The following is a 17,579-nucleotide window of genomic DNA, read 5'->3' as shown; positions in this document are numbered from 1 at the left end:
CTGAGGCATAATTAATGGGCAGAACTGCACATAACAGCCCAGGAGCATTTTGTTGTCCATACAGTTTATCACTGATTTTAGAATGTGGTTGCATGAACTACTACTGGTAGATGATGCTGGTGTATGTGAGGGCATCATTTATATTTGACTTTGTGTTCTCTATGTCTTTCGAATTAACACCACCATTATTATTATTTTTTTAAATGGGTGACTTATTTATTTATCCATCTATTAATTTTTCTGTCATTGGTTGATTGTATGTATCTTCATGATGTTGCCACAGCAGACAAAAAGGGGGAGAAGTAGAGATAAAGATGTTGAATAGAAAATCATTTTGTTCTCAAGGATGCAAAGTTGAAAATCAGTTGACCCAAAACAATAAAATCCTTGTAAAGCAGAAATAAATTTGTGTTATGAGTTTGTCACATCACAGAAACATGTGTCATTGACCACTGAGCCAAATTTGAAAGATAATATAAAATTAAGTCTCAAAATCATGGAAAAACAAGCACTTCTCTCTGCTGTAAAACGCTGGGGGCGTGTCAGTTAGAGGCGCTGGAACCACGCCCACGCAGGGAGGGGAGCCTCCTCAGTGTACTGTACAAGGACATAACTTACAGTAACAATGGAAGCTAGCAGCGTCATCGGACGGACCCAGCCCGACCTGTTTGAGCCATCAGAGCCAGAAACTGATTCTGAGTCAGACACTGATAGTGCTCAGCCTCGTTCCTCACAGTCCATGTTTTACATTACACACAAACGTAAAACCCCAGTCTACATATAATTCCTTGTCATAGTTATATTGGTGCACATACAATATTACCTCTAGATTGTCATTGTGCTGTCAGATGGACTCCCAAATCATGTCATGATTAAATGCAATAACATTTGCTAACATTACATGGGCATGACAGGATGCACAATGTAAAATCACTTTCAGGATTTGCACCTTCAGCAAAATGCATTTAATTGCCCAAATGTACAATATTTATAACATACATAAGCACACACTTACACTTAGAGCTTAGATCTGGCCCAAAAAAAATCAAGGCCCGACCCGACCTGAGCCGAGCCCGTGCAGTGATGCCGGTAAACGCGTTACTCTAATCTGACCACTTTTTTCAGTGAGGAGTAATCTAACATGGTAATATTTCCAAACCACTAATCAGAATAAAGTTACTTATTCAAATCACAGTGCATTACTATTATTTTGGTCATTTTCCTTAGTAAAAATATATATTTTTGCTTTCTTCTTGCGTCTCGGGAAGTGACGTCATGTGCGCAGGAAGTCACGTTTTCAGCACGAGGACACTCACTCACGTGTAAAACCACGCAGCGGCACAAACAACATGGAGGGAGGAGAGAGATGCGCATTTTGTAGCTGGAAAAACAGTCATTATTTTGAGTTATTAAAAAAAAAAACACACACACACACATAGATGCTCGATCAAGGGCCGGCACGACCCGGCCCGAGGATATTGACGGGAAATATCGGCCCGACCCGGCCCGCGGCCGCGGTCCCGGTCGGGTCAGGGTCGGGCTCGGGCAGAGAATCTAAACTCTACTTACACTCTCTGACGGGCATGTAATGCCAGATGAAAGACCTGTTGTCAGTGGGACGGTCGCAGGCGGGCACATAATGCCGGCGGCGGAGATGAGAGCGTGCGCTGTCGGTGGGATGGGAGGATGCAAGCTGGGGACGAGAGGGTCGGTTTGGCCCCACTGACCAGCGTCAACGGACTCTTCAGATATCCAGACTTTACCTGGTGACAGTTGCTGTAACAATCGGAGGTAAAGTGGACACTGCAGAGACAGTGATGGTGGTGATTTTAAACTAGCCACAGTAGCTCCTCTTGACAAAATCGATCCACAGCTTCCTTACATTGTTGTCAGTAGGAAAGATGCACGAGCGATGTGGAGGAGACATGACTGTTTAGCTGACTGGTTGACTGGTTAGCTAGCTGCAAACTATTCTAAGAGATGCTATGCGAGACTCGAGAGCGAGCGGAAAAAACACCTAAGCTAATGCGCTGAATGTATTTATACCACTTCCACAGCAGGGCCAGGTTTATGCAAATCATGGCCGCGTGACCCGCCCATTAAATCCTGAACACAGAAATATTGAAACACAGTTTGTGAGCCTAGCTCCAAAATTAAATTCTAAATGGTTGAATGGCTTTAAGGAAATACATTTATTACCTTTTTAATGTGTTTAGAAGAAAGTGGCTGAATTTGCTTTACACAGACTTTAAGATTCAGTCATAATCTACTCACATCCACGCCAATGGAAAGTTGGGGAAAGTTTCATGGTCCACAAAACTTATAAAACAACTGAGAGAAACATAAAAAAGGCTCCATAAAGATCGTCCAACATTATCCAAGTCTCCAGAAGCAGCAGGATCCAAAATTGATTTGAAAAGATGTTATTTACATCCATTTTATAGCTGAAACCTTTAGCTCACTCCTGATTGGAAGTGGCTGCATGAGCTCGACTTTATGTCAAGGATGTAAGTATTGTCTTTTTAATTAACTTGGAATCTCAAGGCTTCTGGAGACTTGGATTACGCTGGTTTAGCTGTATGGACCCATTTTATGTTTTTATAAATTGAAAAAAAGGTTTAGGAGTACGTTGCAACAATGTTTTGCTGTGAACTCCAGAAGTGTGTTGTGGATCTCAAAACTTCCCATAACTTTCCATCAGTATGAGGGGGCGTACCGGATTTTTCGGACCATAAGGCGCACCGGATTATTAGGCGCACTATCAATGAACAGGTCTATTTTCTCTATTTTTCATACATAAGGCGCACCGGATTATAAGGCGCATTAAGCTAAACAAAACAGTCAGATAAATCGAACTTTATTCAACTCATTCATAACTCGTTGATAACGTTCATAACTCTCAACATTGTTCAGTTGTAACACATAACATACAAAACAATACACTCACTCAGTTCATTCCTCCTCCACAAATCCATCAAATTCTTCATCTTCAGTGTCTGAGTTTAACAGTTGGGCGATTTCGGCATCAAGCATGCCCGGATCCCTCTCGTCATTATCCGAGTCAGTCTCTTTGCTGTTACTTAGCTGTTCAGTGATGATTCCGGCCTTCGTGAAAGCTCGGACCACACTTGAGACTGATACCTTAACGCAGGCATCCACGATCCAGTGGCAGATAGTGGTGTAACTCGCTCGGTGTTGCCTCCCTGTCTTGGTGAATGTGTGTTCGCCTTCTGTCATCCAATGCTCCCACGCAGCTCGCAATTTAACTTTGAACAACCTGTTGACACCAATATCTAGCGGCTGGAGTTCTTTGGTTAATCCACCCGGAATGATGGCAAGCTCGGAATTAGTTTGCTTCACTTGGGTTTTGACAGTATCGGTGAGATGGGTGCGCATGGAGTCGCAGATCAATAGGGACGGAGATTTGTGGAAAAAGCCATCCGGTCTCTTGACGTAAACTTCTCTCAGCCACTCACTCATCTTCTCCTCGTCCATCCAGCCCTTTGGGTTAGCCTTGATGATGACGCTGGCTGGAAACCTTTTCTTTTGGCAAAGTCTTCCTCTTGAAAATGACCATGGGTGGTAGTTTCTGGCCATTAGCCTGGCAACCGAGAACTACAGTGAAAGATGACTTCTCGTTCCCTGTGGTGCGCATAGATACCATACTGGTCCCTGTTTTCTCGACAGTACGGTTCATGGGGATGTCAAAGGTAAGGGGGACCTCGTCCATGTTGGTGATGTGTTCTGGCCGGATCTTCTTTTCAGTGATCTGGTTCTTGCAGTAGGTGCGGAAAATGGCCAGCTTTTCTTTGTAATCCTTTGGCAGTTGCTGCGAGATGGTAGTTCTTGTGCGGATGGAGAGATTACGCCTTTTCATAAAACGGAAGCACCAAGAAGGACCTCCTCGAAAGTCGTTTATCTTCATGTCACTTGCTACCGCTGTTGCCTTGAGTCGTATAGAGACTGTAGAGACGCTTCTACCTGCTGTTCTCTGTTTAATAACCCACTGTTCAATTGTGTCCTCTAACTGTGGTCATCTCGCTTTGTTCCCTCGGAAACTCTGTTTGGTCTTCTTTACTTGGCGCAGGTCATCTTCTTGCTTCCTCCACTTCCGTACCATTGATTCATTAATGTTAAATTCTCTCACAGCTGCTCTATTCCCATGTTCTACTGCGTGACTGATAGCCTTGAGTTTGAAATCCGCTTCGTAAGCATGTCTCTTAACAGGTGCCATTATGGGGTCCTTATACACACAACATAATATTATGTTGAAGAACAGTACGTATTACTCCGCGAGGCTCCTGACTACGGTAGCCGTAATGCTCCAATGAACCATCAAGCGGATGGATTTTTGAGCGCTGTGTACCACATAAAATCAGTTCGAGGTCAGTAAGCACAACCAGAATTAATACATAAGGCGCACCGGATTATAAGGCGCACTGTCGATTTTTGAGAAAATTAAAGGATTTTAAGTACGCCTTTTAGTCCAAAAAATATGGTATATAATGACTTCATTTTCATTTTTGGGAGAGCTGTTCCTTTAATAATTGCTTCTGGACTGATGTTCAGACTCTAAGGAATGTCTTCTCACTTTCTACTTCCCCTCTCCCCCCACCCTCCCTTCCCTGCACAGAGTGCAAGTTCCACTGCACCAATGGGAATTGTTTGCGTCTGGGCTCGCTGATCTGCAACCAGCTGAATAACTGTGGGGACAACAGCGATGAGGAAAACTGCCCTGTGGTCACCCAGCACCCTCCGCCGGGCATCTTCAATTGTGAGTACTTCAGGATGCTGCTCCATCTCTGTGCTTCCCTCTCTGTCCCTCACACCATCAAACAACACAGACAGATACAGACTCACATCTTCAACTTGGTTTTCTATACCCCTTTCAAAACTGTCTCTTTCCTCTCTGCTGATTTGGTTCTGCTCTCCCTGTCGATCTCACTGAGCAGATGTGATGACTGTTGCTGGGGTGGATCATGAGAGTTGTACCATCCTTTTTGGGCATGCTACTGCAAACCACTTTTCCATGGTATACGATGACTTTTCTAAGATAGCTAGATTTTGGTATAGAGTTTCAAAAAGTGATGAACTCTTGCACAACAGCAGCACCAAATTTAATAATGAAGGCGTTAAATAAACAACATGATAACCATTATCTTTATAACATAGCCATTAATTTACACAGAGTGAAATCACATGAGCATCTGAGACAATGAAATGTTCAGTAATTTACCCAAACGCATTCACAAGTCAAACATAGAGGAAAGGCAGTAGTGAGTAAGCAACGCTGATGAGAAATAATAGAAAAAAATATGTTTGCAGCACGTGCAGAGATTTAATTGCCCTATACACCTGTCTACAGAGACAGTCATCACCAGGGAAAGGGCAGCTAACACTGTCCCAAAGAGACGGACTGACAACAAACTGCTTTTGTATGTTGAATTTTCTAATACCGTTCATTTGTCAAAGATGATTTGGCCCCCTTCTGTCATGTTGCTGTTGCTGCTGAAAAGACAGCTGGCTCTGAGAACAGTGACTTCTAACACAGGTCAGATTTTGTGATGATGTACGCTTTAGTCAAGCCTATAATGTCTTGCATTTGATGTGTATTCCCAGCTAATTATACTGTCAGCATCTGTTCGTTCATGAGGGTCCTTGTGAAACAACTTTAGCTACCCGCATCTGAATGGCATGATAACAGGGATTTGGGTTGATTGCTGGTCTTTTGGTTGGTTGGTTGCTGGTCTGTTGGTTGGATGCTGTTCTGTTGGTTGGTTGATTGCTGGTCTGTTGGTTGGTTGGTTGGTTGCTGGTCTGTTGGTTGGTTGGTTGCTGGTCTGTTGGTTGGTTGTTTGGTTGGTTGGTTGCTGGTCTTTTGGTTGGTTGTTGGTCTGCTGGTTGGTTGGTTGTTGGTCTGCTGGTTGGTTGGTTGTTGGTCTGCTGGTTGGTTGGTTGCTGGTCTGTTGGTTGGTTGGTTGTTGGTCTGCTGGTTGGTTGGTGGTTGCTGGTCTGTTGGTTGGTTGGTTGGTTGTTGGTCTGTTGGTTGGTTGCTGGTCTGTTGGTTGGTTGGTTGTTGGTCTGTTGGTTGGTTGCTGGTCTGTTGGTTGGTCGGTTGTTGGTCTGCTGGTTGGTTGGTTGGTTGTTGGTCTGCTGGTGTTCAAATAAGTTGATAATGTTTTGGTTAAGGTTTATCAAAAGTGTAGATTTGTGTCCAGCGGCTGGGCACCACCATGTTGAATCTCAAATCATAAAGGCATGGCCTTGCAATATCACAGGGCCACACTGGTATGTGCAAACATCACAATCAACAGCAGCGATAAGTGGGTGTAGGAGCCTTGTACAATAGTTGAAGGTATATAAATGGCCACAGGGTGGGATCCATATACATACAACACAGGATTTTGTTAAATCCATCTGAAACATCCTCCTCAAAACTTTTTCCAGCGTTCCATTTCTGTACAGCTTTTTGTCTGACTCTGTGTGCTTTCATAAGCACCCCCCAACCCACCACCTCCTTCTAACTCCCGCCGAGCAGCACTGTCCAGGGAATGAGAGTGTTCCCTCGACTCGTCGCGATCAATGGAAACAGAGAGAGTGAGACGGGGTGGGGGGGTTGGGTGAAGGACACCAATGGGCTACGATGGCTGTCTGCCAGGCCACTTTGATGTGCTGCAGCGTTCTCTTTCAACAACTTTTAGGAGGAGAGGGAAAACTTTTTACAGCAGCACTTTCATCCTCGGCTCTGTGTGTGTGTGTGTGTGTGTGTGTGTGTGTGTGTGTCTGGCGGGTTCCTTACCTTCCACTAGATCTCTTCCTCTCAGCCCTCTCTCCCTCCCTCTCTCATCCACTCCCTCACCTCCTTACCTCAAATTTGCACCACCTCTTAAACCTGGCAACCTTGTTGTTTTGTACATTTAGCCCTTTTTTTCTCTTTCTGTCTGTCTACCCTTTTCATCCTCCACAAGGCACTAGAAACAACCTTTTTTTTATTTGGGGGGGGGGGGGGGGGGGGCACTCAGTTCCAATGGATAGAATCCTGAGCTGGGTACTTAAAATATTTAGCTGTCTAGAGCGAATGTTAATGTAAGTGTCTGTGGCCAGCATTATGGGGAAGCTGTACAATGATTGTAATTTTCTGAGCCGGTGCACATTTTTCTAGTAATGCCTGAGAGACATACAGAAAGGGAGGCAAAAAGAGACGAATGGGTGCAGGGAGAAAAAGACAAAGGAAGGGAGAGATTGCCCACAAAGAGTGACATGGGGTAGAAAAGAGTGCAGATAGTTTCAGAGGGAGTGGAGAGAAAAAAGGGGGTGGAAGTAAGACAGAGGGCCAGACAGAGAGATGAGAGAGAGGGTATGGGGTGAGGAGGAGAGAGAGAGAGAAGGGAGATAGAAAATGTTTCTGTGTGGTAATGGAGTTTGCCATCTTGTTGTAGCCGCTGGCTGTTGCTGTGGCAGTGGCAGACAGATGGATCATGAATACTGTCTAGACACACTGCAGCCTGATGCCCTGCACCTCTCCTCTCCTCTCCTCTCCTCTCCTCTCCTCTCCTCTCAAACACATCCTCATACGTTAATGACTGAATAGGTGGATTGCCAGTGACTCCATGACAGATGTTACTGTTAACACGACCGTTGCAGTGTAACCGCGTCAGACGTACCAGACCTTCGAACGTTTGCAGTTAGTTAGGTTTAGGCAAGAAATGACTTGGTAAGGTATCGGAATACATTGTGGTTTGGATTAAAATAAGTACGTCACTTGTATATTAAGTTAAGGTATGTGTGGTCAGTTAATCACACTAGCATCAATATAACTCACTGCTGATATTTCCTTTCACGTGGGACACTAACAGCTGTCTTTTGGGTGAAATTCTTGGAATAGTTTTATTTAACCATCCAGCCCAACCTCCACTTTAGCCCTAAATTCAACAGGGCACGTCGCCGGCCACAATACAGCTGCTGGGGCCGATCATGGCCGTCTAGCTGTGCCATGCTGCATTTCAGCAGCGTCTCAGAAGCGGCTCTCCACTCGGCTCTGCGGAGAAAACATGCCAGGTCTAGTGGATCGACCAGGCGGGAAGTCGGACACAGGAACGGCATAGAGCAGCGGGTCAGTTTTCAAAATAAAACACACAGTGCAAACTGTGGATGTACAGCATCAGACATTTGGAAATATCAACAACAAACACGTTCAACACAGAAAAACAAAGAAACCATTTAGTTACATAGCCCACTCACCCATGGCTGAAGCAATAGAATAAAAATGACAAATTTAATGCAATCCGAGTGCGTCAACAACATCAGGCAGGCACAACGCTCTGTTCCTGAAGCGCTCCTAGTGCGATATGAAGGATGGAAAAAAAGAACGCTTTGCACACAGACGTGCCAGAGACGTGGTATCAAGGCGTTTAGCAGACTTTGTCGCTCTATATACTATAACACCTCATTTTCTTGCTGTTCCCATAAAAATGACTATGGCCACAAGAGGTTGCTGCCTAACAGGAAGCATAAGCAGGGTTAGTAATGAGCTACTTGCGAGTTTACCCATGTAGTTGTTTTTTCTGATGAGGATGGCTGCCATGGCCCCACTCTCCTCTGGTCACCTCGCAACTGCCAACTGGAGTATAGTATAAGTTCACAGACTTCTTTCCATTTTGTTCTAGTATTGTACCATGATTGTCATTTTTAGCCACAGTGCCTGCTGTTCATCTCGCTTTAATTCGATTTGCATTTTTAGAATGTTCCATGCAGAGTCAGAAGGATAACTTAAAAGGTTATGTCATCAAAAATGAATACGTTGCAGCAAACGAATAAGGTCTAGAAGTTTGTTGCTTACTTGTGTATGCATTATTAAAAATTGCACAGTTGCCGACCTTCATCACTATGCTGAATTAACAAGCAAGTAACTTATGAATACACCATTAAAGACCTTTACACCTCTGCTGTTTTCAGAAGCCACAAACATCGAGTGTTGATTTTCTGTTGAAATGCTGCTGCTGAACACAATGTGATTCAGGAGAACGGCAGCTAAATACAAATTGGAACTTGATGTTACTTTGAAACAGGGCACTCTGTGTGCTTTCTTAGCATTAATATCAGTGGATTAGTTTTGTTATAATATGACTTTAAGCTATATCAGAAATATTTAAAAAATGGGTTGCAAATTGCAAGAAAAAAAACAGTTGAGAAAGTAAATCAGTTGAGAGACATAATGAATAGTTCTGACTGAATGGTTTGATGAGTGTGAGAATGTGAATATTAAAATTTAAGATACAACAATGTAAACCGATATATTATTATAATTTCTTTTTCGGTTATCGATTCCAAGAGGCAGGCAAATTATAAGTTATTGGTATCGGTTAGAAAAATCGATCTGGTGCATCCCTTATAGTATTTTTTCGTTACTACAGTGGGCTTAATCCAGATAGAAGTTGGGCTAAAATCAATGTCAGTATTTCAATGTGAGTACTGGCAATAGAACACATCAAGCTACTACAGTTTACTGTTTACAACTGCCGGTTGTTGTTGTTAAGAATTTGTAATCCAACAAGGCCGACCGCCTTCTGTCCATGGATGATTAAAAAACAAATCCTTCTATAATACAATTTCCTCATTCACTGAACTAATTCAGTTTACTAATTTGAGACAGTGATGACGACAGCCAGCTGCCGGCATTCTCACACTCACATGATTTATGTGACGTGAGAGAAGAGTAAAGCCTCTCCACTTCTAACTGGGCAGTGACAGCACTGCATTGAATACATGCAGTATGGGGAAACCGACTATTACACCGACTATTTCACCCTTTCAAGAGTTAAAACTTTTTTGGGAATATTGAAACTTCTTTTTTTAAGCCCATTACAGCAGGACAACTTCAATATCTGCCACTCTCCAAATGGCAGGTAAGACCCCTGTGGGGGTCTGAGTGATCTTTAAAGTGGCTGTCTAAAGCACCATTTAGACCTCAAAGATCATTTGAGGAAGAATGTGTTTTTTCAGAATCTTTTTTCTTTTCAGATCAAGGAGTGAACGCTACATGCTGCCGTTTTACTTCAGCCAGGCTTGTCTTGGCTCTCTTACCTTGTTAGTCTCTGCTGAAGTGTGAGGAAGGGACAGGGAGATAGACCAGAGGATGGTTTCGATCGATGGTCAACTCTAGCTTCGCCATTGATCCCAGTCCAGTGTGAGCTGCACTTCAATAGCATCGCGCGGCTTCAGGCTCGCTGATTGATTCTGTTTGTGTTGGAGAGTCATAACTCTGCAAAGGCTCACTATTGACTTCTCCTCCAGTCCAGACTGTCTGAGAGCCCCACACAGGGCTGTTGGGTACGACAGATAGGTTCAACATTTTTTCTGATGCTGTAAACTTGTTTTATTTCTTGAGACAACATTTCTGAGATAGAATCTAGGAAAAATCTAAGGTCTACTGTCCACTGTGTACCCAACTTTACTACTTCAGTCTGTCAGCACTCAATTCATCATGCAGTGATCACGATAAGGTGTGTGATTGTGTCATAGGTTTTCAAATCTGTTTTACAGACACTGAAAAGCATTTTTTTTAATAAGGTTAAGTGAGATTCTGTAACATTCTAAGACAAATTGGCCTGTTCTTCTTCCCGATTCTCTACAAATGATGAAAAAAACAAAAAAAAAAGAGTGACTTACCTTAGCTAATGTTAGCATATTGCTGTGTCACTGACATTACAGAGTTAGTTGGAAATACTGTGGTCCTATAATGTGTTACAGCATGTCAGAGATAAAACCTGTCAATGCTTTTATCACAAAGATCAAAAGTAAACTGTTAGCATGACGCGCTTGTTGCGTCCGTAAGGGATAATGTCTGTGGTGCCTATAACCAGACCAGCATGATGTGTTAGGTGTGTCTGTAACGTGCGGTTCACTTCTGATCTTCTTCTTCATTGACACTGTTACTTTCAGTCTTGTATTTGGCAAATCGCAACAAAAAATCCCAGTTGGCGCCACCCCAAATGATCTTGTTTTCATGTGTTGTCATGGAAGTTTCTGTCATGTGCTTTGAATAGTCTGGCTTTGCGGTAGGGACACCAGATTAGATTAGTTTGTTTTATGTTCTTCGAGAGCTGAAGTGATGTTATCTTTTATACGGCTGTCCAGACACCAATGTTAATTTAATGCTTCAACCTTGAGTGGGTGCAGCCGTACGCTGTGATTGATGCTGAAACTATTTATCAACCCCCATTATTAGATCCAGCCCAGTGGCCGTTCCTGTCCCAGTGTTGGCTATTGTAGAAGCATATTATCTTGATTTCTCCTCTCACCCAGACTTAAAAGGATCTGAAAAGCATTTTTCATCCATCTTCTTTGCTATTTCCTTACCCGAGGCTCTCCAACTGTCCCTGTCTCTATTTCTTCCCTGCTTTTCATCACTTAGGCTAATCTCATGGTTGAACAAGCCTCTGGTCAGCTTTCTTCTCTCCTTCTCCTCGTTTTTTCTATCTTCGCTTTCCTCCTCTATTTTTCCCCTCATCTATTTCTTATTCTTTCAACCCCTCTGCCCCTTTGTCTTGCCTCTTTATCTTTCTTTTCACTCAGTTTTGACCCCACAGCCCATTTTGGAGGACTTGCTGTGTAATTATGGTGTCAACATGCTGGAGTCTCACTCTGTGCAGCTGTTGCCATTGCCAGGGCTTGATCTCCACTGCGACTCAGAGGTCAATTAGGCAGCAAATGAATGTGGCTGCAGGATGCTGTTAATTGAATGGTGCCTTTGGGTCTAGGCAGCGATGGTGGAGGGACGGGTGATGAGATGATCAGTGCTGTGATTAGATGATAGTGACCCCCAGACCCCAGGCATGCCCTAGAAATATTGTCTGTGTGTATCGGTCTACCTGTATGTGCGATTAGAGCTTCATCAAGTCAAGTATATAGAGAAAATTGCATGCAGACAAATGGATGATGTAAAATGAGCACATTGTTCACATTATACCAAAACATTACATTGAAACTTGGCAGAGCGGTGGTGATAAACTGGTGGAATCAACACTCTTCTCTTCTTCATCACGGGGACTGTGTCGCATTTATTCTACATCACCTGATTATCTGTCAGAGTCCTGAAGTCCTCATGTGTCATGCGCAGACAGCTTAGATAAAGGCTTTTACAAACACCACAGGCTTAAAATGAAGACAGAATATACAAGACAATAATTTACATATAGATACACATAAATGGCATTGACTTTTTTTTGTTATTGTAAAGAAACGGGCGTTGTCTTTGGACGTGGAGCGGACGCACCCACAGCATGGAAAAGCATTTTCTTCTTTCATTCCAATAACACGACAAGTATTTTGTTAGTTTCTCAAAGAGGGCCTGGCTGGACCATCACTGGACACTGAAATGACGTCACCATCTGTTTGTGCGCCTCATAACCACGCTGTAATAATTTGCGTCCAACCAGAAGATTTTTGGCCAGGGACACAACATCACAGTCTGACCAGTGTTTTTGTGAACATTGGTCAGGAGCTTAGCACCAGGATGAGCAAGGGCTAACTGGTTAGCATGCTATCTTCAGTAGACATCCCTGCATCACAACACACAGATGTCATGACTTCAAAACTGTCATTTGTTAACATTCTGTTGATAATTTTAGTTTTTAATTAGTATTTTTAGAGTCTTATATTCTTACATGGTGCAGCTTTAATGCCAGAACTCGCCTCCCCATGTGCAAAACAAGTTTCTCCAGTCACTGTTTTGCATTGCTGCGTCCTTGGCTTTGTGTTGCCGATTGTGATCGGTTTAAAGTAATACAAAAAAGCCACAGCCTTATTTCCCCTGTACTGTAGCTCATGTAGAATTTCTTGAACACTGCCCAATGTGTCAACCGCCGATTGGCTGACTGAGTTCATTTATAGTCATGCATACAAATGGCACCTCAATCTCAAAAAGCTGTATTAATGCAGAAAATGTGACATAGCTCTTCACACATCAGTTGTGATGTTTCACACAACTCCCTTTACCCTTTTTCCTACTTACACTTCATGTACCACTTATAAGGAGATATAAGAGAGCCACAGAGAGAGAGACTTCCTGCTCATTAACATTCAGATTGCTGAGGTTGACCGGTTGTTGTGCTCAGGCTCTCTGTGGAGCAGCCTTGTCTCCATGCGGTTAGACGATTCACTCAGAGCAGACACAACATGAGAACCACGAGGTAAAGCACTGGCAACACGTTTACCAGGACCTCCCTTGTCCTTCCACTTCCGCCTCTCATTCATACTTTTTGTAGTTGCTGCTTCAATCTGAACTGTTGTGTCTTTTAGTCTTTTTCTTTGTCTCTCGCCCTCCCTTCCTGAACCCAGCAGCAGTCTTTGAAGCCTGTTTAATGTTTTTTCCAGCAGAGTTCAGGTCAGAGATAAGTGGCGCCTGGCTGTAAGTCCGCCGGGCCAATTAAAGCTGACAGCAGCTGCAGATACTTAAGACTGCCATCGGCCCTGGTCACACCACTGCTTAACGGTGATCACTTGAACTACTGTCCCTCCATATGGTCAACTCTGAGGGCAGTCCACCTGTTGAGTCAGAGGGGCGGTCGGGTGGAGGTGACTGAGGTGATTGTTGAATCCTTCTTGGATATTCATGAAGGCTTAACATAAGAAATGTGTTTGATTTTTTACTTTGTGGTCAGTGTTTGAGGATGTTGGAGAGTGCTCTCCAAAACGCCATCTAAGGAAAATTAGGTGTATGATGCTTGATTATCATTCATTGCAGAGGTTGTCTGAGCGTTTCACAAGCTTTAAGCGTCATAGAATTTATATCAATAAATGTGTTCTCAAACTGAGGGTGTGACACAAAACCCCAGAAAAAGGACCACAGCTTGGCCTGTGCTGCGTTCAATTTGAGGAATCTTTATTACATATTGTTATGTTTTGTTGAGTTGTGCACTTACATTATCATAAATGTTTCCTACTAATGTTCAAACCCCCCCCCCCCCAAATCCTGAATTTTATCCAAGGTAACAATGCCTTTCAACTGGTCACCTGTGGCGGTAACTTCTGGCTGATATTCAGAGAAAGAGGATCGAAGTGGTGACTAATCATGATGCAAATAAAACTGTGTCTGTCCATCCATAAAAATATACTTGAGTCCTATGATTCCACGTCATGAGATCCCTCAGGGCAGAAGTTACATACAGTGCATTTAATGAAACAGCAATGGTAATATAGTGGAGTGTCACTTTCATTTTTTGCATTTCATCATCAAAAACTTGGATTAAACGGCTGTTATGTGAACAAATAAAACGAATGTAATTGAACCCCGCAAATTTAGAACTAAAGACACTTTCTGCTGCACTTGCAATGTATTGGCCCTTATAATGTCATGCAGCCTTTGAAGCTCTGTATACACCGAGTACAGCTTTCGCACACTTTAAGATTAACATGTGGCAGACAAAGGCAGACAAAATCAGAAAAATAAAAAAAAACTTATGCAAATTGTCTTTGCATCTGCTTTACTTGCAGTTTAGTTTAATGATGACACGTCTCAGTACTCAGAAACTCTGAATACAAACACAAGTGTTGGCCAGCAAACAATGAACTCTGTGTGACTTCTCAGATTTTGCCACCATTGAACAGTCTTCAACAGACTGGTGCTGGTTGGTTGTGGGGGTTGATTTTCCATCCTCTTCCATGCGAACTGTCATGTTGTGAAAGCTGCCGATTGGATTCCATCGTCTGTGGCTGTGGCCTCACTGGAGCCATGGTTCTCAGCCCACTTTTCATTCATGTACATTTTCAGCTCAAGGTTATCAGAATAATTCACTGATCCGAATTCAGTGTGAATGTGTGGGTGTCAAGGGAGGTGAAAACCAAAATTAGAAAAAAAACATTTGAGTTGCAGGTGAAACAGAAATTGTTGAACAATGAAATGACCAATTCTGGAACCTCTGCCTCATATCCTCTCAGTCCTCTCTCTTACGACGGGCTCGCTGTAGTGCTGATTGTGCACTTTTGCTTCCAGGGTTGGGAATTCAAATATTCTTTTCGGGTATTGAGAGAAAGCACAGTCTCCTGCGGCGGCTGCTGCAGACTGTATCTGTATGTGGGTCTAGTTCAGTGAGAAAACACTCCCGTGTTTTCCTTCCTGCATAGTTTACATTCCAGCGTGGATGTAGGATGTAGGATGAAGGATTTCGTCTCCAGCTACCACTGTAAGAAAACAAAATGTGTTGTGATGTTACTGTCCGGCTGGCCCCTCCTGAGTCATTAGTATGCATAACAGGCACACTCCGGTTAACAGGTCGAGGTTGGAGGTCAAGGGTGAGTGGAGCTAATGCTTTCATGCTCTTGATTCAGCTCCTCTCGGGTGTAATACCCGCCTGTCAATTTGTTTGAGCTGCGGATTTACATAATGAATTTATATTAGCCGGTGTTCTCCACACACTCCCTCCTTCACTCCCCTCTCTCTCTTCAGTTCCTCTCTCTCTCTCTCTCTTAGTGTTGCAATTACTCCCCTTGCTCTCCCTCTCTCTCTCTCTCTCTCTCTTCACTTCCCTCCATTCTTTCCACCTCCCCTCTCCACTCCCTTCATCCTCCTCTCATCAAGTTTACCAAGTGCCCAGAGAGCAGAGTGTTTAAATGCAAACGAGCCTCATTTCCAAACTGACGCCACAGCCCAAGTATGCCTCGCATACAACAGCCCAAGCCCCGCTGAGAGGCTCCGACAAGAGATGGATGGACGGAGATGATGGAACGAGAGAGAGAGAGAGTGACGGATGGAAATGGAGGGAGGAGCGGGGGATTCTTGGAAGTAATGTGCGAGCACAAAATAGGATGCAGAGCAGCAGGGCGGCAGATCTTGTAGGTGTCAGGCGCTGTTGACATTCCTGCAAGAGAATAAGTGATTTAATTTATGCATCGCCGTGTGACCAAGTTCACTATGAGAGATTATTGTTTTGTTTTTGGCATGGAAGTAGTGGTATACACACACACACACACACACACACACACACACACACACACAAAAGAAACATCACAAGTGTACTGCAGCATATTTCATGAGTGTTTCTGAGTAGAAGGTTGATTGGTGCTATGTATGTATGTTTGATTCTGTGTATTAAAAGTATGTGTGTGTTTACGTTTGTGTAGTACATTTTGAAATTTGAAACTAAATTGGAATAACAGCAAAATGTTGAATAGTAGCTGAGATATTGCCAAAATTGAAAGCTGTCGCTGTTAAGGATGACTAAATATTACTGTGTTCGGTGCAATTACCTGTCCTTAGATTAGCTTACATGCTAAATTCAGCATAGCGTACATTTCCACAGGAATAATTTTATCATTACAACAGTCATGTCACACTTGGAACCTTTTTTTTTTAATACACTTTTAAAGCAATGTTGTTACAATACCCCATATGTAATGTTGCTTTCATTTCTCTTATTGGCTCCAAATGCATCTACTTTACTGTTTGTATTCTGTTGAAGCAAGACTGTGTAGCATTTAAGAACTAAATAACATATTCTTCTTCACAAAATGTTGAATTCAATCACAATGAAATAAACTTTTGCTTTGAGATTTTCAACATCTCGTACTATTCTACTTCTACTGCACCATTTACGTCCAGAATCTTCATTTGTGTTTCAGCAAAAGTCACATTATGGGCTCAGTTAAATCTACCGTGAAGTAATAAAACCTCAAACTTGGGCAGGTTAAATCTGAAAAAGTCAAATTGGGAATCAGATTTTTTTTTTTTTTCTAAAGTTAAAAATACCCAACTCACCACGAGGTCAATTAAGTAGGTGTTTGGGTGCTTTTAAATCACAAATTTATTAACAGATGGTGTTTGCACAGTTGTCATGGAATTGTAGCTGTTCACTGTTCAGTGTTTCCATGCGTAAAAGGTGAGGTTCAAAGGGTATTCTTCACATTGTTTTTAAGTTGATTATATGATATGACCAAAAGCTCCAAAAGAAACGCTTGTATCAGACTAAAATTTTCATTGAAAGGAGTGATTAACTGTACAATGATTAAACTGTTTAACTGAAACCATATTCTGAAGTGATGGTCAGAATATTGTGGCTTTTATGAGAGTATTTAGTCACATGCACAGTTGATGGTCCATATACTGTATATAAAAACTATGAAAACAACATCAGATACCACAATGATGAAGGCATTATAACTTAAAACACTGGAAACACAAACATTGTCTAGAGCGGCTACAATCTGCTCTGCAACCATGTCGCAGCAGAGATGGGCCGGCTGGAATCTGGGGGTAAAAGTCAATTGCTACCATTTTCACATATCCTCATACTTAGACAGAATATTTAGTCAGCCGATGAATCCACAGGGCCGAATAACTCAGATATTTGTTGCTATGGGTGTGGCTGCTTCAAAAAGTTCCTGTGGAGCAGGGATGTGAGTGGACCTCAGGGATCACATATGAGTGAAAAATAGCTGTGTGATACCCCCGTCTTGAGCAGAAAAATACCTGGTACCAAAAGCAAATCGAGCAGAACTGCACCATGCAGTCAAATTGAAGCTAATTATCATGTTAGCAGGTTTCCAAGGCTGTTGATAGGAACAGCCATGCTTTCAGCTGGTAA

At 42.8% G+C, this 17,579-nt stretch overlaps 1 protein-coding gene across 2 annotated transcripts in view; it reads left to right on the top strand.

Annotated features, from left to right (window-relative positions):
- Nucleotides 1–17,579, top strand: part of ldlrad4b (low density lipoprotein receptor class A domain containing 4b) — a 244,340-nt gene that overhangs the window by 119,354 nt on the left and 107,407 nt on the right. For both annotated transcript variants that reach the window (XM_030393471.1, XM_030393472.1), the window contains one exon: nt 4,634–4,774. In XM_030393471.1, coding sequence (XP_030249331.1) covers nt 4,634–4,774 — 141 coding nt within the window. The remainder of the gene's footprint in view (nt 1–4,633; nt 4,775–17,579) is intronic.

Source organism: Sparus aurata, chromosome 17 (genome assembly GCF_900880675.1).
Source record: "Sparus aurata chromosome 17, fSpaAur1.1, whole genome shotgun sequence".
Classification (NCBI taxonomy): Eukaryota; Metazoa; Chordata; class Actinopteri; order Spariformes; family Sparidae; genus Sparus; species Sparus aurata.
The sequence above is the reverse complement of the archived record's forward strand: the minus strand, read 5'-3'. Positions and strand labels throughout refer to the sequence as shown.